The sequence below is a fragment of the Ciconia boyciana genome, chromosome 4 (assembly GCF_034638445.1).
Source record: "Ciconia boyciana chromosome 4, ASM3463844v1, whole genome shotgun sequence".
Classification (NCBI taxonomy): Eukaryota; Metazoa; Chordata; class Aves; order Ciconiiformes; family Ciconiidae; genus Ciconia; species Ciconia boyciana.
In genome coordinates, this window is record NC_132937.1 from 30,778,229 (window position 1) to 30,795,894 (window position 17,666).

The following is a 17,666-nucleotide window of genomic DNA, read 5'->3' on the forward strand; positions in this document are numbered from 1 at the left end:
TATGTGTATATATACATATATACACACACACACATATATACATTTGAAATGAATACAATGTAACAAACCCTAAAAGGCATTCACATAATACGACCAGTCGGTTCTTAACAGACAAGTTGCAGCCTACAGCCCATGGTCCTAAGAGGGCAAGTGCCATCTGCCTTTATTGCACATCTGCACACAGGCAAAACATTTGGATTGCAATTATAAGAGCACTTAAGCATTATTCTATTCAGTATTTTAGATTAAAAGAAATCCCCAGTCTCCTAGAGACACTCCTTACCTGTGGTGTAAGCTCAACTTCAAGCTCACCAGATAAATACTGGCGTTCAAATTCAGCGTTCTCTCCAACATATGATGACACCATGCGTTTTATCTGCTTAGTCTGAAGCAGAAGACCAAGTCCAAAATTGTCAACACTGTGTAGAAAAAGCCAGAAAATACTCAGCATTTATAACAAAGTTTTGTTGTATTCAAAGCACTTGAGAAACTTCAATGACTTAACAAGGTAGGACAAAGTTATCTTCCCCCACTTTAGACATAAGGAATTGGAGACAAAAATCAAATTCCAGCTTTTAGGAGGGAGAACATCAAAGCTACAATTAAAATTTAGGAGTCCAGTGCTCAGACCTCATCTCTTCCAAGGCACTGAATATATCCAAAACTCCATTTTAAAGACTTTTCACATGTAACAGCTACAGAGACCAGCTTAACAAGTGGTGTTATTTTACAAATCTGCTCCTTTAAAACGCCTTACTAATTAACAAAAAATCACAAATGGCCAACCTGGCTTTGAGTGAACAAAGACTTATTTATTGTTTAAACTCTTGCTCCCCAGGAAAAAGGCGAGTGATTGCTTAGCAGCTCAAGGAGAAAGGCATATTCACAGTTATAGTGCTGGTTTGTATATAAGGTAAGAGAATATCTGTATTTAAATTTTCTTATTACAGTAAATAATTAACTTTCTTATTAAGAAATTGCCTACTCCAGCAAAAGATATTAACACTGTAGTCAAGATTTTCTTGTCTGTGTCATAATATCAGCTTAAACTGAATGCCAAAGATAATATACAACATTTTTCTTGTGCCAGTGCTTCTAAATTCTGATATCCTAAAGACATTACTCTCTATTAGTCTTCAGCATTTTTGTGATGTTTGTCACCCTATATTGTGTACTGATGGGACGTGAACATATTTCAAGAGTTCCTGCAACAAAAGGGCTCTGTACAAAAAGCTATTTCAATTTGAAAAAACATGAGGTTAAAACAAAAAAATGGAAATAAACAGGGATGATACTACAAGGGCATGTTTCTTTCACATTTCCAACACAGTATGCAGGATATTGGCTGACTGGTACACGTGTGCAAAGTTCCTCTACATTTATGTTGGTCTCTGCAACGTATGAGTGCTGAACTCAGACGTTCCACTCCCGCTATGGGAAAGATGCCATGATCCAGAAGCACCTCACAAAAAGTGATGTATATCTGCTACTAGTTGTCTCAATTCAGTATGACTTAATTATCCACACAATGGCTTGAGATTTCAGGGTAAGAAATATTGAAAAATATTAAAAGAATCCTTCAGGAAACCAAACCCAGTATCCAGCATGCTGTAATTAACAAGCAAATGTGCTTACAATATATGCATCCTATTGAAAACACCACTCCTGAAGAAGAGCTCCAAAAACATTGTCTGTATTTTCTAATTCTATTAATTGCTTTAACAAAACATATCCCTTTCCTATATAAATCTCATCCTCTTGGTATTCTTACACCACCATGCCTACAATACTGCTTCCTCCTCTAGGTACTGTCAGAAATGAACTCTCTTTCCCCTAACGACCAGATGGGGAAAGTCATGCATCAGACTGCTTTCCCTCTATTCTCCCTTCTTATACCTTACCCAAATTATTGGTAAGTATATCCCCTAACCCTGGCTTTATAAGCTATGGTGATGGGGAAAAAAAGAATGTAAAGGAGAGGTGTATAAGTACTGTAATATAAATCCATACTCCCCATACAAAAAATACTATCTTACTCAAAAAAGGGGGAAAAAAACAACTTAAAAATCAAGATACGATGTCGAGTGACCTGAGAGGTATCTGTTTTGCACAATAAATCAGTGTAGATCAGAGGAAAGAACCCACTGAGCCCACAACCAAACCTCATTTAAAGTACATTAATACTCCACTACTTCAGGATCCATGTCAGACAACCCAGCTCCGAACTCCTGGCATCCTTTCAAAAGGCCAGATTCAAAAAGTTTACTATCACACAGTATTCATTTTCAAATATAAAAGTGGTAACAATTAACCCACTTTTACAACAGCACCACTATCCTCTTGCTTGCCAGCACCAACATCCCATAGCACATGCTGCGGTGCTGCGAGTGAAGGGAGAGGGGCTGAGCAGGGCAGTACCAGCACCAGCTCTTCGCCTCCCACCACAATACTCACAATAGCTGCATAGACAGACGTGCAGTCAGAAAGACTTCTCAGCTGCATGCATAATGAAGACTACTTTAAGGTTAGCACTATTTTAAGAAGATAGCCCACTTCTGTGCATACCCAGGTGCTTTGGAAACTGCATGATAGGAAGTGAAACAAGCTCCTCTGCTCTGGTTCTCTGAATTTATTCTATGTTCTCTAGATGTAAAGAACTTGACTTACTATAAAAGCTTTCTCCACTCCCCAACTCTGACCTATTAAAAAAAAATTAAAAATCTAACTCTGATGCAATGTTAAAAGTGTTGCAGTGCTAAAGCCTTGCGAACAAAATGTGTGCTGCCTGGAAACAACCTATATTTCTAACTCCCCACAGGAAAAAATTCCAGCAGTTTGAAACTAGAAGAGCTGGGAATAGAGCAGAAAGAGGAGTCCTGTGGGCAAAGAAAGGGATTAAAAAAAAGAATAAAAATACAAATGCCAGAATTTCCTGTATAGGGTCACTCAAAGCAGGACAATCCCTCTCACAAGAAAACCATCAAACCCTGACCTCTTGTTACAAAAGATAATAAGCAAATGTAACAGACCAGCCAATATCTGATGGTAGTTTAATGGGTTTCTATAACTAGAGTACTGTGTAGCAAAAGTATAGAAGTTAAACAAAACTGTGCAGTGCTTTGTAGTGCAAAAGCAAGCAGGGGCAGCTTGAACTGCTTACAAACCAGAGTTTGCTACTTCTGTGTATCGTTCAGGTGGTTAAGACTGCTCTTACCATTGCAAAACTTGCAAGTTATCAAATAGAAACAGGCAGACACAAGATTTTTGCATGCAGACAACAAAATTCTGAGTGCACACTCACATGAGAAAGGGCTGGCAACAGAGGGTCAACAGCAGATTTGTAATTTTTTTCTTCAACAGCAGAAAAGAAATTTCTGCCTCACTTCTCTAAGATCTATAATCCTTCCTCCTACAATCTCAGAAGCTGGACTGGAGCACATTGTCCTTAACAGGATCTTGCATATCAACCTGCAGGATCCCATGCAGGATCCCACAGGAATACACTTGATTCCCTTATCTACTACAGGAAGGCATCTTCTCTCAAACAAAACTTCGTAGTTACAAAGTCCCCTATAGAAATTTAACAGAAAATTGCACATTATTCTCTGTCACACTTATCCTAAGTTGCTCCTCACTTCTTAAGTCCCTCCTTCTCAACTCAAAGGCAGTCAATTTATTCAAAAATAAAACTGCAGTGAGGAACAGTCACTGAGGACACAGGTCATACAATCTTATTTCCCTAGCACAATGAGAAGAGGAATTTTACCTTCAGAAAGTCATGTACCAAGAGGCTCTGCCTGCCTGATAACACAAAATTACTTCAATTAATTTCTTCTTCAGAGCAGCATCACAAAATCCAATTGCTGTTACTCACCTAATATGTTTATTTTAGATGTAAATTTCTTAAAAGAAATATAGTGCTATACATCTTTTTTTAAGGATGAAATCTGCATTCAGGTTTCCAGCTGAAATAACCCTCTTGCTTTCCATGCACATCAGTTTTCATTTCATCTCCCTCCAAAGACTCATTTTGAGCACTTCAGCCTATTCTACTTTTCCTGTGTTTTTTTTCTTATATTTCAATGTCCTAAGAAACCAACATTTCACACAGCAGAGAAAATGCTGTTCTCACTCCTATCCTCCCTGCCTTTTGCTCTTCACTTGGTATGTCTATCCCAGAATAAATAAAAATAAAAAACAACTTCTGGTTTACAGAAATTTCTTTCAATATAATATTTCAATATAACATTTTTAATGTTACTTACTTGTTCTCCCTTTCTATATTTTGCTGCTTTCTTGTTTGTTTTGGTTTAGGTGCAAAAGTTTCCTTGAACTTTTCAGCTTACATTATGTCTATGTTGAAAATGTTAATCCTACAATATCTGTCTTGCAGGCAATGCCCTTCCTATCAAACAGTAACCATAAAAAGAAAAAAAGATCCTTTACTGAGTGTATGGAAAGAATACATCCTGTATACCTATTTTAAAAGCTACGTTCAGTCCTTTAAAAATACAAACAAAGGTGAGCACAATAAAAATGTGTTGCCCTAGATAGGAAAGAAAAAGGCATGGTGGAACTTGGTATAGTTGTTATGTATGCTGTTGGAAAAGTACACATTAGTGCTAGACAAAGAATGCATTCTTTTGCCCTCAAAATTGTTAAGATTTCTAGAAGTTTCCCCGTTCTGTATTAGGGTGAAATCTGAATCAAAAGAATACATGAAACACATATAGGAAAAGAGATCTAACCTGGCAGTCATCAAGAATGTAGGTGACACAAGTTCCCCATTCTACTGATGCAGACAAGAAAAAGTAGTCACAATTAAGGAGGTCTGGTTGTTTAGCAATCATACTCCTTCCTATTGTTTTGTCCCTCTCAGACCTGCAAAACCTTCCTGTCAAAAACTAATGTCTGCCTTTTCTAATTAAAAAATTAGACAATGACTACTCCTAGCCAGATCTAGCCCACGTATCTCAAGTATACTGGAAGCAGTCAAAGGCAACATTTCAGTGTTGCACTCCAGATGAACAGTAATTTGCAGCTCTCAAACCTTTCTCTTTGGTGGCTCAAGCAAAACACATTCTACAGTATCACAGGGAAGAAGAGATTACCTAAATTTCCAAGCTGATAAAAGCTTCACATGCACTAACAAGCCCTACACAGCCTGATGAAGTAGGGCATAGAAATTTGCGTTCTTATGCAGAAAAAGGAGACTTGGAATGTCACACTACTCTGGCAAGAGACGTAAGACAGCTTTTTGGGGTTTTTTTTTAGTAAAAGGAGATAATTACACTCTTATCTCTCTCTGCCTTTGTAAAGACATTTATAGGTGTCTAAGAAAAGTAGGGGTGGTCAGGACAGACTGTCTGCCCTTACTGGGAACACTGGAAACCACTGGTAAGCAGCATCAGTTAGCATGAAGGCTTCATTCTACATCTCTTAAAGAGAAGTCTTCCTCTATACTTGTTCAAAGATTTTCCAGGACCTGCGGTACATATTCCTGGGAGATCCCACCAAGACCACAAGTCACTGGTTATGAAAGATTAACACGAATATTTGAGTTGTGGAGAATTAAAACATGTTGGCCCAAGAGGAGCTAACATGATGCCCTACCTGACCTTTCTCCTCCCATAATTTGGGGACTGGAAGCATGGGAGGGTAACGACATCACCCCTGAAGACTATGGCCTGAGAAAGAAAAGCTTGTAGTAAGAATCCTGGGGCAAGGCTCCACCTCAGGCAGAAACTAGAGTTTCCTACAACTTGCTACTGCTGCAAAAAAGCCTATTTATGGTTGGTCCTACTCCTGGAGAATGCTTTATGTAAAGACATTAGTCAGCTTCTGGAGATACATGAGCAGTCTCTCTAGGCATTTGGCAGGTCCAAGCATTGCACAACTATACATGAAACTTGGTAACAGATGGACTTGTTCCAGAGATAGAAATTTTCCTGGCAAGAAGCTAGGAGTGGGAGGGGGAAAAAATTTCCTCTATCATTCTCCACTTAAAAGAGGCTTCATCTCCTCTGTTTTACTTTAGAACATCAGCTTTTCAGTCCTCAAAATGATCTACTACAAGTTACATGCAATTACGTCTACCGATAGGTCCACACTCCCTAGGGAAGTCCAGATATGCTCCCCAACTAAAAGGAATGCATCAATCACTACCTGTTTGGCACCTCCTAGTAACACAGCCTTAAGCTTTCAGGCTCACAGGGGTGCCTGACTATAGCATGAAACTTTACCAACATGAAAGAAGGTATCTGGTTGAAGATACCATCCGAGTTCTTAGTGATGCACATTCATAGGTCCACAAAAATAATCATGAAGTATAAACCTGGCAGCACCAGAAAGTAATCCTTTACAGCTTTTTTGCAGAAAATTAGTACATGCCTACTAGATGGCGCTTGCCAGAAGACACCAAACAAAACTGCAGGCACACCAAGGGTAAAATAAATGTGGACAATCACTCACATAACAGTTCTTTATCACTCATCTTCTCCAGTCATCTAGCTGGCTCTTAACACTGAGACTACATCCTACAATAATCCCCCATGTGTTACACTGGAAGATTACTAAGGAGCCAGCTCAGATGATATTCTGTTTCTCCTCCTTTTCTGTCTCCCACTTCCAGCAGGGTACACAGAATGAGGGCAAGATGACGAATGGGAGTCAACTAACAGGGAGAGAAGAACAGATTCATCTTATAGGAAGGTAAGTTAGAGAGAGGAATAACATTTATTTGCCCTATTGATTCTTCAGACACTGTCTTCAGCCACCTTTTTTCTTTCCTTTTTCCTAGGACATTTTCCCATCTACCCTAATGGGAACTGCTTAATGGAAAGCAGAAACGAGATGTAGAAGCTCTCTGAGGGAAGGTGACTGAGAAAAGAGAAAGAAGTATAGGTGCTGCCATATGCTAAGGCAGTCCTGGTCAGGAGAAGGAAGAGGTAGGACAGAAAACAGGGCAGTGGGTCACAGCTCCCAGAAACCACAGAAACTGTCTCACTACTTTTTCAGCCCATGGAAAAGGACAAAGGAAACACTGCACTGACTCTCTCTCAGCTCTGCAGCCTGGGACTTCTTCTGCTTTGAGGGGAGGAAGAAGAGAGAAAACAAAGGAGTCCATGGTTGCCAGGAATCACGAAGCCCTCATGCAAGTTGGCATGACTGAGCTGTAAACTCCCTCTGCTCCTTCTCTGCAGTGTTTGCACTGCACTCTTCTCCCTCCACTATTAAAGCCTTCTTAGGGGAACTCTGTCCTCTCTGCTCCAGTAACTTCATCTCAACTCCAGCCTCACAGCAAAATGGCAGTATTCTTCCTCTGCCATCCTCCTCCAAAAACAATGCTCCACTCCTGTAAGAATGACGGCAGCAGGCACATAGCCAAGTCCATCAAAAGACTGTGAAGGCAGATAAGTTTTGAAGAGGACAAGTCTTGTGTATTGCATGGTCACATCAGCAGCAAAGTCTCCTCTTTCCACATTCCCTTCTGCTATTAAATGGCATATTGTGTTTTTATTACAACAAATAAAACAACTATATTCAGAATTTCTAAAATTTACCATATTTTTCCTTCACAGTGAAGTTATACGGTATAGACTTAATCTGATAAATATTCTAATTTCATCATGAATGCATCATGCTTCAAAAGTCTCCTGGCTGAAAGCTAAGTTTAACTTTTATTATCGCTTTTCTAAAACCAGGTTGACACAGTTCCTCGACCACACTGAGTTCTATACCAATTTTGCCTTCCTCATGTGTAATCACAATCAGAAAGCCATCTACACAGCTGATTTCTCAGTAGTTCCATGTAGTGCAAAGTTTAGTACAATTCACCCTGCCAAAATCCTAAATAACCTCCACACTAAAATTAGCAAGATGACCTGGTCAGATTTTCAGGGATTTGCGGATCATACAGTGTCACCAATTTAACAGCTGTAATAAAGCACCTGATTAGATTCTTCACAAAGAATGGAGATGATAAAAAAAAAAAGTAAACTGCTTCAAATAACCACCTTAACACTGAAAATATCTTATATACTTTGCCTCATTATTTTGGCAACTTGCCATGCGCAGAATACCTAACTCCACTCTTATCTCTACACCAAGAGATGAGAGTCATTGGTGACCCTTGTGTTTCACTTCTGAAAGCGTATTTAATTTGGGATGTTTAAAGAATTTCTTATACATATACAAAAATGACACACACAATGTAAGATACTCTGAGCATCACCTTAATCACAGAATCACAGAATCAGAGAATCACAGAATCGTATAGGTTGGAAAAGACCTTTAAGATCATTAAGTCCAACCGTAAACCTAACACTACCAAGTCCACCACTACACCCTGTCCCTCAGCACCTCATCCAAACGTCTTTTAAATACCTCCAGGGATGGTGACTCAACCACTTCCCTGGGCAGCCTGTTCCAGTGCTTGATAACCCTTTCAGTGAAGTAAAATTTCCTAATATCCAATCTGAACCTCCCCTGGCACAACTTGAGGCCATTTCCTCTTGTCCTATCACTTGTTACCTGGGAGAAGAGACCGACCCCCACCTCGATACAACCTCCTTTCAGGTAGTTGTAGAGAGCCATAAGGTCTCCCCTCAGCCTCCTTTTCTCCAGGCTGAACAACCCCACTTCCCTCAGCCGCTCCTCATCAGACTTGTGCTCTAGGCCCTTCACCAGCTTTGTTGCCCTTCTCTGGACACGTTCCAGCACCTCAATGTCTTTCTTGTAGTGAGGGGCCCAAAACTGAACACAGTATTCGAGGTGCAGCTTAATCATACCTTTGTGTACATACAAGCTTTCTTCCCAGTCCCTCATAGACTTTTTCAGTTACATTTTAGCTCTCTGAATCAAGGGATTGTCAAATTCATGCCATTAAAACCACCTGACACCTTATACTATGTGAAAAAATTGCTCAACTTTCTATGAATTTGGAATGCAAATTCCACCCGATGGTATTTTTTAATATATTTTAATATATTTTAATATATATAAGTAATACGAATATATACACAATTATATATAACATACTTATATATATAAAAGTAATAATAAGGATGGAATTAATCCATAGCAGTTACATATGCAAGAACAAACAGGGAGTCTGTGGCAGAGATGGCAGACACATTTTGTTTTTAACAGAAACATAGTTCAAAGCAATGACTGAAAAATGTGATAACCTTAAACTTTAACATACATAACATTTATCAATCCTGCCCTAAATTAAAAATATTTAATTGCTAAGAACATAAAAATACCTTTTGTGCTTTAGAACATGGGATGCAGTAAGTTTACCATTGCATCTGATGCTATAGAGTAGTGCCTTATCCAGAGATTTGGCAACTGCAAATAACCCAGTAGGAAAACAAAGGGTATTATGTTCAACAGAACTAAATAACAGTGCACTCAGGCATCATGACCAACAGTTCAAACGTTTATCTCAAAGCTATTTTCTCCTCACTAATGCGTAACACTGTAACATAAGAACTTCAAAAAGAGCACAGAGACCAAAGGTTTACAAAGCTGGTAATACCTTTTAAGCAGACAGTCTGAATCTGTGATAACCTGACAGCATGCTGTCAATCTCCTTTTAGATGATCACCCAGGTGATAGTAAGTAAGATATTAACTATGACTTCTCTATTTTTACTGTAAGTGAAACCCTACTGTTCAAGACTAATGCATTCAAAAAGAATGCATATTTAAGCCACAGAAGCAGACAAAGCCCAGAGGGAAGTAGCTCATTTGATACAACAATCAGACCACACGTGCAGCTACTACAAGTAACGGACTTCATTTTTACCAAGTACAAATTCAGCCTATTGAGGGGGTAGAGACAGAACGAAAGTGTTGATCTTGGAATGTGATTATACCCAAAATTAGTTATCCACTTTATTAAGCAAAATTAATTAAAAATAATAATAATTTGGTGCCAATTTCTTAAACTTTCATTTTAAATATTTGGCTGTGTTGACAAGAACATAGTTTCTGTGGCAACACAGATCCTGAAACAATAGGTCTGATAGCCTGCATTAGGGAAGTTTTAGCATTAACTGACCTGAAACTTCCAAGTCCACTGTAACTTGAAATCAGTATGCAACGAGATACCACAAAGTCACAAGCAGATGAAAGAATAGCCATGTGCAACAAGGTACTGTATACTAATCACAACTGTTGTGAATGTTGGGAATTTACTGAATCAAGCTTTAAAATAAGGACCTACTGACGTATGTGGAATGAACCAAATTTAAACAATAATGCTGCAAAAGTTTAATAAGATGGATTTTAGTAGCTTAGTGAGACAGAATCCTCTAAATTTAAAGGGCTTATGATAACACAGTGTAAAGAAATACTTAAAATATGAACAACATAGGCAAGACAAGTTATAAGGGAAGGTGTGAGAGGTTGTATTTTAGAAGCACACCCACCCACCATGGTATCTTTCGCTATCTCCCTGGTTCACAAGCTCCAGTTTCCCCCACAGCAAGCTGTGTAAATACCAGAGATACTGGATATTTGTACTGCTTCCCTTTCAAACACTTTGCCTGTTTAGCTTGGCAAAAGACTAACTACTCTTAAAGGCGCCATTTCACCAGCTAGCGCACAGTGTACGCACTAGCATAATGCACAGTAAGTTTAGCAATATGATGTTTCTAACTAGGACACCCCATACACTACTGTACAACCTGTCCTTGGCAAGCCTGTCAAAAGCCAAAACAAGGACTTTACCTGCCAACAACTACGTGATTTGAACAAGGATTTGCAGGAGGAATCTCCTCCCTCTTACACTGCAGCACAGAACAGTAGGGTGTGAACTTGCAAACATCCTACTCCTTTAAAGTTGTTTCCAGACATTGCCAAGCATTTCTGTGCTTTGCTGAACCTTCTTTCCAGCTAAAAGAGAGTTGGTAAGAGTGCTTCAGGACTTCCTAATTACTGCTTTCCCCTGGATGCAAGTGAAGCGCTGTCTCCATTGCTGCTATGTTAGTTATAAACAGATAGCTTTTTTGTGGTTCATGCATATTGAAAGACATGTGACTTAATCCATGTAGCTGCACTGTTCTCCAGAATAGGTTGTATGTCTATGTACTTGGCTCCTTCCCTGCTCCAATTACAAGTTGCTTGCTAACTCCACTGCAGGATAGAAAACCTAACCGCAGCCAATTACCTCCTGTTTGCTGGAAGAGCTGGTGAAGAGAAAGCAGCAGCAGTCAGGAAAATAAACACAGCAGGGCATCAACTGCAGCACAACAGCGCCAAAGCAAAACACACTGAATCCTGAGGCATCTTGGAAAGTGGCAAATTACTCATCCCACAAACTACCTGACATCTCGCGATTACAGGAACAATTCACCCTTTCAATACTATTGCTGCAGAGTACATGACTGCTGTGCTGCTTCAGTTTCCAAATCCATTTATTAGTACTGCAATACTTGATAATATCACTATACTTTTTGACATGGTATCAGAAGATGCTTAAATGGTATCAATCACTGTGATGAGGATTCTGACTTTATTAATGACGACATGTGTGCTTTAACCTGGTTCACAAACCCTACTGAACTATAGCAGGCTAAGTTCCATACAATAATAATACAATAAATAGAAACAATAGATAAGACTGTATTTTACTATGAATTTAATTTCAAATTAAATTGTACTGTTCAAGATGAGAGCAAAACCAGGATTTTTACAACCTAGACTTTATCAAAAGCCTAGATGTCCTCGGACATTTTCAAATCATTACACTGTTCTGTGAGGAGCTTACCAGACTTCCATGAACGTTCATGGAAAACTAGTTTCAAAAAAAAAAAAGGAATTAAATTTTTCTTTCCCACCAGCAACCAAATTTTTACAGTAATCACTCCAGCCTCAAAGAATTTTCAGGGAAGTTAGCATTATTTCAAGCAAAATTAATTCTAACCTGTAACACCATCAACTATATTCAGAATACAATACAAAATATCTCCTTCTCCATTCTATTCCACAATGCTTCTCTTTTCACTTTTCCTCACATTCAAACCTTCATCTCCCTCCCAGGAGCAGCTGTGCAATCTCTTTATCTACATATATGTGTGTCATTCAGAAATAAGAGTAGGAGGAAAGTGAATGATCTCTATTCTAAGTGATTGATCCTTCCACTCAAAATGATTTCTGTCTCTTTCTCTCTCCTTTTTATCATCCAGCAGAAATTGTTTCCCACAAGAGTCTAAAGAGCTTGAGTTTGACTGTGTATGTGCCAAATCCCAATACAAATGGTATCTGTTATCCAATGAATGTGCAACGGCAAGCATGAAGCACTGAAAACAAATGAAGATCAACATATTGTGAACTTCAACCTCAGAAGCCTGGACTACATATATATAGAAAGAGAAACTAAATCTGTGTTTTTTGAATGGTATTCTGGTTTTAACTTATGTTAAATACAGTCAGGGATAAAAACAGATTGGGATACAAATCTATGGACAGAGTATTTGGGAGATGTAATGATGCAGCTGAAAAATCCCACCTAATTCACTTCTTTTGCAAGGCTGGAGGAATTGAAGGAGCAAGGTTTGACATCTATTTTCATTTTGTCTGAAGAACAAAGTTCTTTATACCCAAACAACCTTTCTGGCTCACATAAACTTGTCTCTCTTTTATTCTAACATAGGTACAGAAGAAAACAGTTTCACAGTGATTTTTCTTTTCCTCTACAGCCCTTATTCTGCAATTGGATAACAGCTGAGCTTCCACAGAACAGATGGCAGACTTCCGACCAAGGAAAGGGCTCATAATTGCAAGCATTAATGAAATTCCATTAAAACAATACAAAATTCTCATTATTTCACCTACAGCATTCAAAAGTAAAAAGTTCACAGAAAATGTAGTAACACAGATATTACCACTTGCTGAAAGTAAGCAACATTATAAAAAACGGGAAAAAAAACCAAACCCCAAACTGAAAGAATGCTCACAAACTATCTTCCTTACCAGCTGGGATGTGTAACCCCCGTATATCTAGCTGTAAGAAGACTCTTATTTCACAAGACAATAGAGTTTAGGATGAGCTCCCTAATCAAATAAAATTTACTAAAGAAAGTATAATGCCACTAGGAGACATCAGTCTTGCAAAATTCTTTAAATCTACAACGAACTAAATTACACTGGAACTATTATGTTGCTGAAGGTGACATTTGATAGGATAAGTCACTGCACCAAGGTTAGGGCCCCCTGCAGATGCTAGTCATCCAACAACACTGCAAGGAACAGAGTATCAGTCTTATTGACCAGGCTGATTTCAAATACAAGTCATTATATTCTGCATATCAAGATTTGTATTTAATTTCATTTCTATTTTATCAATGCATTTCAACAGAAGTAGCTGTAGTTATTTCTCTATATGAAGATCATTAGGTATTGTGGAGTCTACTACAACAAACAGCTTGTGTAAAAATTAGCCCTAATGAGAAGCTGAGAAATTGTATGTAAAAGAATTATTCTGTCAACCCCACATGAATTTCTTAATGAGTAAACACTTAAAAAAAAAAATCAAAAATTCCAAGACCCATTAAAGAGGCTCTCCATTCTTTCGTCATAAATATTCTCCACTGTTGTTGTGTTGTTTGGGGTTTTTTTCAAGTAACAGAATTATAATAAGAAGGTCAGAAAGCACTGAACTGTGGTTAAAAAAAAATCCCTATTTAGAACTTCACACACACACACAAAAAAAGTCACTGATACTACATTTAAAGTATCTAAGTCAGAATTTTCAGTTACAGTCAACCATTTAAATATATATAAATATACATAATTGCAACTGTCTACAACAGTGACAAACCTGAGTATACATACAGTACTGTACTTCCTGGGCTCATTCCAAAAATAACACTTTCAAACAAAGCTGTGTGGTTAATATGAAAATTCTTATGATGAAAAGTAAGACCTTTTCATATATATCAGCCTTTTCACATGAACAGAATATTTAGTCTGTATTTATTAAACCACAGACATATGAATACCTACCCTGCATTATTACTGACTGCTGTTATTCCCTTTACTCCAGTCTTCAGTAAACCCCCAATGAGGTTTTCAGGAATCCCACACAATCCAAAACCTATATAAAATAAAATAAAATTGAATATGTAATAAGTGTTTGAAAAAACACAGATTAACCAGAAGTCTGAGAATGTGTACTGTTTAATTAAAAATCTTTTCTGAGTAGAACAAGCTCTTCAGTTGACTAAATAAACCAACACTTCTGGAAAGAGTTGCACCCTAGTACTGTAGTCTCCCAGTCACTAGATGCTTCCCAGTTTGGATTAAAGCCTTTTAACCATGAGAGATCTGCTCACACACAAATGGCCTTTGGAGAAGGGCTCCAGGACCTTGGCTCTCCTGATGTGTGTCCTAACCACTGTATTCATTATTCCTCCTTCTCTTTCTACCCAACTAACCTGCAGTTCTTTGCTGCACATAACAATGTCAAACAGGAGGAGCGAGGAGTTCTCCCATACAGCTTAGCCTATAATTAGGTGATAAAAATCTGGGAATCTTAATGCTCTGCGAAGATGCATCTGGGAAGATGTGTAACTGGAAGCACAGTAACCCAGATCTCTACCCACGCTGAGGTGCCTCGCACTCCTACCTATTATGCACGAGCCCAGTATTCCTAAAATGAAATACCATGCCGCATTTGAGGTGCCTAAGTCTTAGACCAGGCTCTAACACTACAACTGCTACCATTCCCTTCCCAGCCACTTAGCCTCAGATCTTCTTTTGTTCCAACAACAACAAAAAAATACAGTGATTCTTCCTAGAAGGCATTTTGTCTCATTACACGTCTCCAGTGAGGTTTCCCATGTTTTGCAACATTACATTCATTACTTCTTCAATACTAAAAATCTCTTATAACCTAATAGAGAGATCACTTTTATTTCAGTAGATTGAACAGCATGAAATTGTGGAAATCATCTAAAATATTCAAAAGCTCAAGTCACAGTGAATGTCAGTATGACACAACTTCTTGACTCTTCTGGAAATGCTACACATAACCATTTCGTGTAACGTAGGTAAGTATTATCTTCATTTCCTACAGCCAGAAACAGGTTAGGAGATTTGTTCAAGGTCACAGAGACCCAGCGACTAGGCATATACAGAATACAGAGAACGCTACCGTAAATAATCAAACCAAATTTTATTTCTTCACCCTCTGAAATAACAATGCTAACTTGAAAAAGCCCGAGTTGATTTTCTGCATTCAAACTGGTACAAGTAAAGTCTAACACTTCACTAACGGGGGAAAAAAATGAATGATTTTTCTGAGGCTTTCTCCCTCCCCTAAGAAACAAACTGGAATTTTCTCACTGAAAGAGTTTGCCCTCATTAGCAGAGTAGGAAATCACTTGTTTAAAATACCCATACAAGTATATGGATTCTCAAATTAGTTATATATGGATTCTCAAATTAGTTAATATTAAAAGAAACATGGTAAAATGGTAAAAAGTATCTCATTAATAGAACATGTGATTGCATCCATAAAGAATTTAAATATTTACCACCAACAAGTATAGTTGCCCCATTGGGTATATCTTTTACAGCTTCAACAGGATCAGTATAAAATTTGGTGTTGCGATGACAGCTGGTAGAAAAATAGCATCCACAAAGCTGAAACAACATTAAAAGAAACAAGTGAATGAATAAAATGCATTACATAGTAGCTTTATAATGATGACCAACCCTCTGGCTAGATAAGGGAGAAAATATGTAAAAAAAAAGATATTGCTACTGTAAACACTAAACATTGTGGGGGTGGAGGGGAGGAGAGAATGGTTTGGGTCTCCAAAACAAGGACTCTGTTGTCTTTCTATCCCCCACATCACCCATATTTTACGACATTCATACGTATTATGAAGGCTTTAGGCTTAATATGAGCTGCATCAGTTTGACAATATCCAAACAGATTTTAAATTTCTTAAGTCCATCCTAAACTGCTGACAAATTGTGACTTACTGTGAACAGATTCACAAATGCAATTCCTCAACATGAGTTAGAGCAACCCAAAGACTGCTCTCACCTATATGTTGCTACTTGTAGCTTCAAAGATATCCAGACACTAAACATAACCAGAAATTGCTGAAGCAGAGAGCCACAAAATTTGAGTGGAGGCCAAAGAACAATATGAAGTACAGCGCTGTGCTGGCAGTATAGTAAGCAGGGACTCCCTTCAACAGAGTGAAACTTCCCCCAGCTTCCTAACACAGCCCTAGAGCTTTTTGTGTTGTTGAAGAACAGCCCAGAATCAGGGGTACTCCAACAAACTGATGAAACACAGACGGCAAGAGGGAAATCAATACAAATCCCACACCCAAAACTAGACTTCACAGTGCAAAGCCATTACACAGTAACCATTGTAACTCATCTGTTATGAAAATATTTTAAAGAGGCCACATGGTACCTCTTCTTTAGTCTTCACAACTGCCTGTAAGTGGGGAACAACAGAGCAGCATGTGTAACATATACATGCATTCCCAGCTTGGATGTCCTAATGAGGGTATCTGCGCTTCTATACTAAATATGTTCTTTTCAGTCCTTTTCCCACCCACTCTGCCATTTGAGAGCAATGGGCTTTCAGGGAGCCGAGGTGCCAGTTATCACCCACCCTCCCCTGCACACCGGGGCAGTAAGCTAAGACCTCAGGAGCTGGCTGCAATTCTGGCAGCCCACAGTTAAGAGAGAAGTAACATGGGGAGAGATGAGCTCCCAGAATGAATTACAAAACTGAAGTAAATTTTACAGAAGGGCAAAATACAACTTTGCAAAACAAAGACAGAAAGAGCTATGCTTATTTGTCCATAAAGACATCAGGAAGAGTAAGCATAGGCATGAGAGAGAGTAGATGATCTGTTTCAACTAAAATAAAATGAGAAAAGCCACAGAAACAATCCTGGCTGAAGAGACAAAAAAATAACTTGGCTATGGCTACACGTGGGCTGGAAACCATTCCATCAGTGAGGTTTGGCAGAAGCTTCCCCCAGGAAGAGCAAAGGAAGCAAGCGAGCTAGCTGCACTGCTGAACTCCACAGGCTGATGAATGGCAATACACGGCAGGGCTGCGAGGGAGCTGTGCTCACTGACCTGGACTCCCCCTGCCTACACCTGCAGCCTACCTCTAGCAAAGACCGACGTGGTGAGAGCAAGACTGAAACATACAGTGACACACTGTAACTGTGCTGCGATTTCAGATGCAGGGGAAATAAAAAAAATTACACCTCAAAGCCAAACCTCCGGGCCGGTGCCCCAAGGTCACCGCATCCCAACGCGCCGCCGGGGCCAGGCCTGCCCTCCTTCCCGCCGCCCTCCTTCCGCAGCGCCCGCGGGCCTCCCTCGGGCCAAAACCGTCACGTTAACGGCAAACGCAAAACAAAGCCCATCACTTCCTCGCGGGCGCGGGCAACGCCGCCCTCGGGGCAGCGAGGCGGCCGCCTACCCCCGGGGCTCCGGCCTCGCCCGGCTCGCCCGCCCGCAGGAGACGGCCCCGGCAGAGGCGGCCCCGCCGCGGCGGGTACCCCGCCAAGGTCACCGCCGCCCGGGCGAGCGCGGCGGCGGCGAAGGCCCGGCGGGCAGGGGGACGCGGAGGGGGCGCGGGCCGCCGGCGGGGCCGGCCGCTGCGGGGGAGCG

The 17,666-nt window shown here is 39.6% G+C and overlaps 1 protein-coding gene across 1 annotated transcript in view; it reads right to left on the bottom strand.

Annotated features, from left to right (window-relative positions):
- Positions 1 to 17,666, bottom strand: part of OXCT1 (3-oxoacid CoA-transferase 1) — an 84,869-nt gene that overhangs the window by 66,914 nt on the left and 289 nt on the right. The window contains exons 2-4 of the mRNA XM_072859920.1: positions 15,545 to 15,653; positions 14,013 to 14,103; positions 284 to 419 (exon numbers count right to left, since the gene is read on the bottom strand). Of these exons, the coding sequence (XP_072716021.1) occupies positions 284 to 419; positions 14,013 to 14,103; positions 15,545 to 15,653 (336 nt within the window). The remainder of the gene's footprint in view (positions 1 to 283; positions 420 to 14,012; positions 14,104 to 15,544; positions 15,654 to 17,666) is intronic.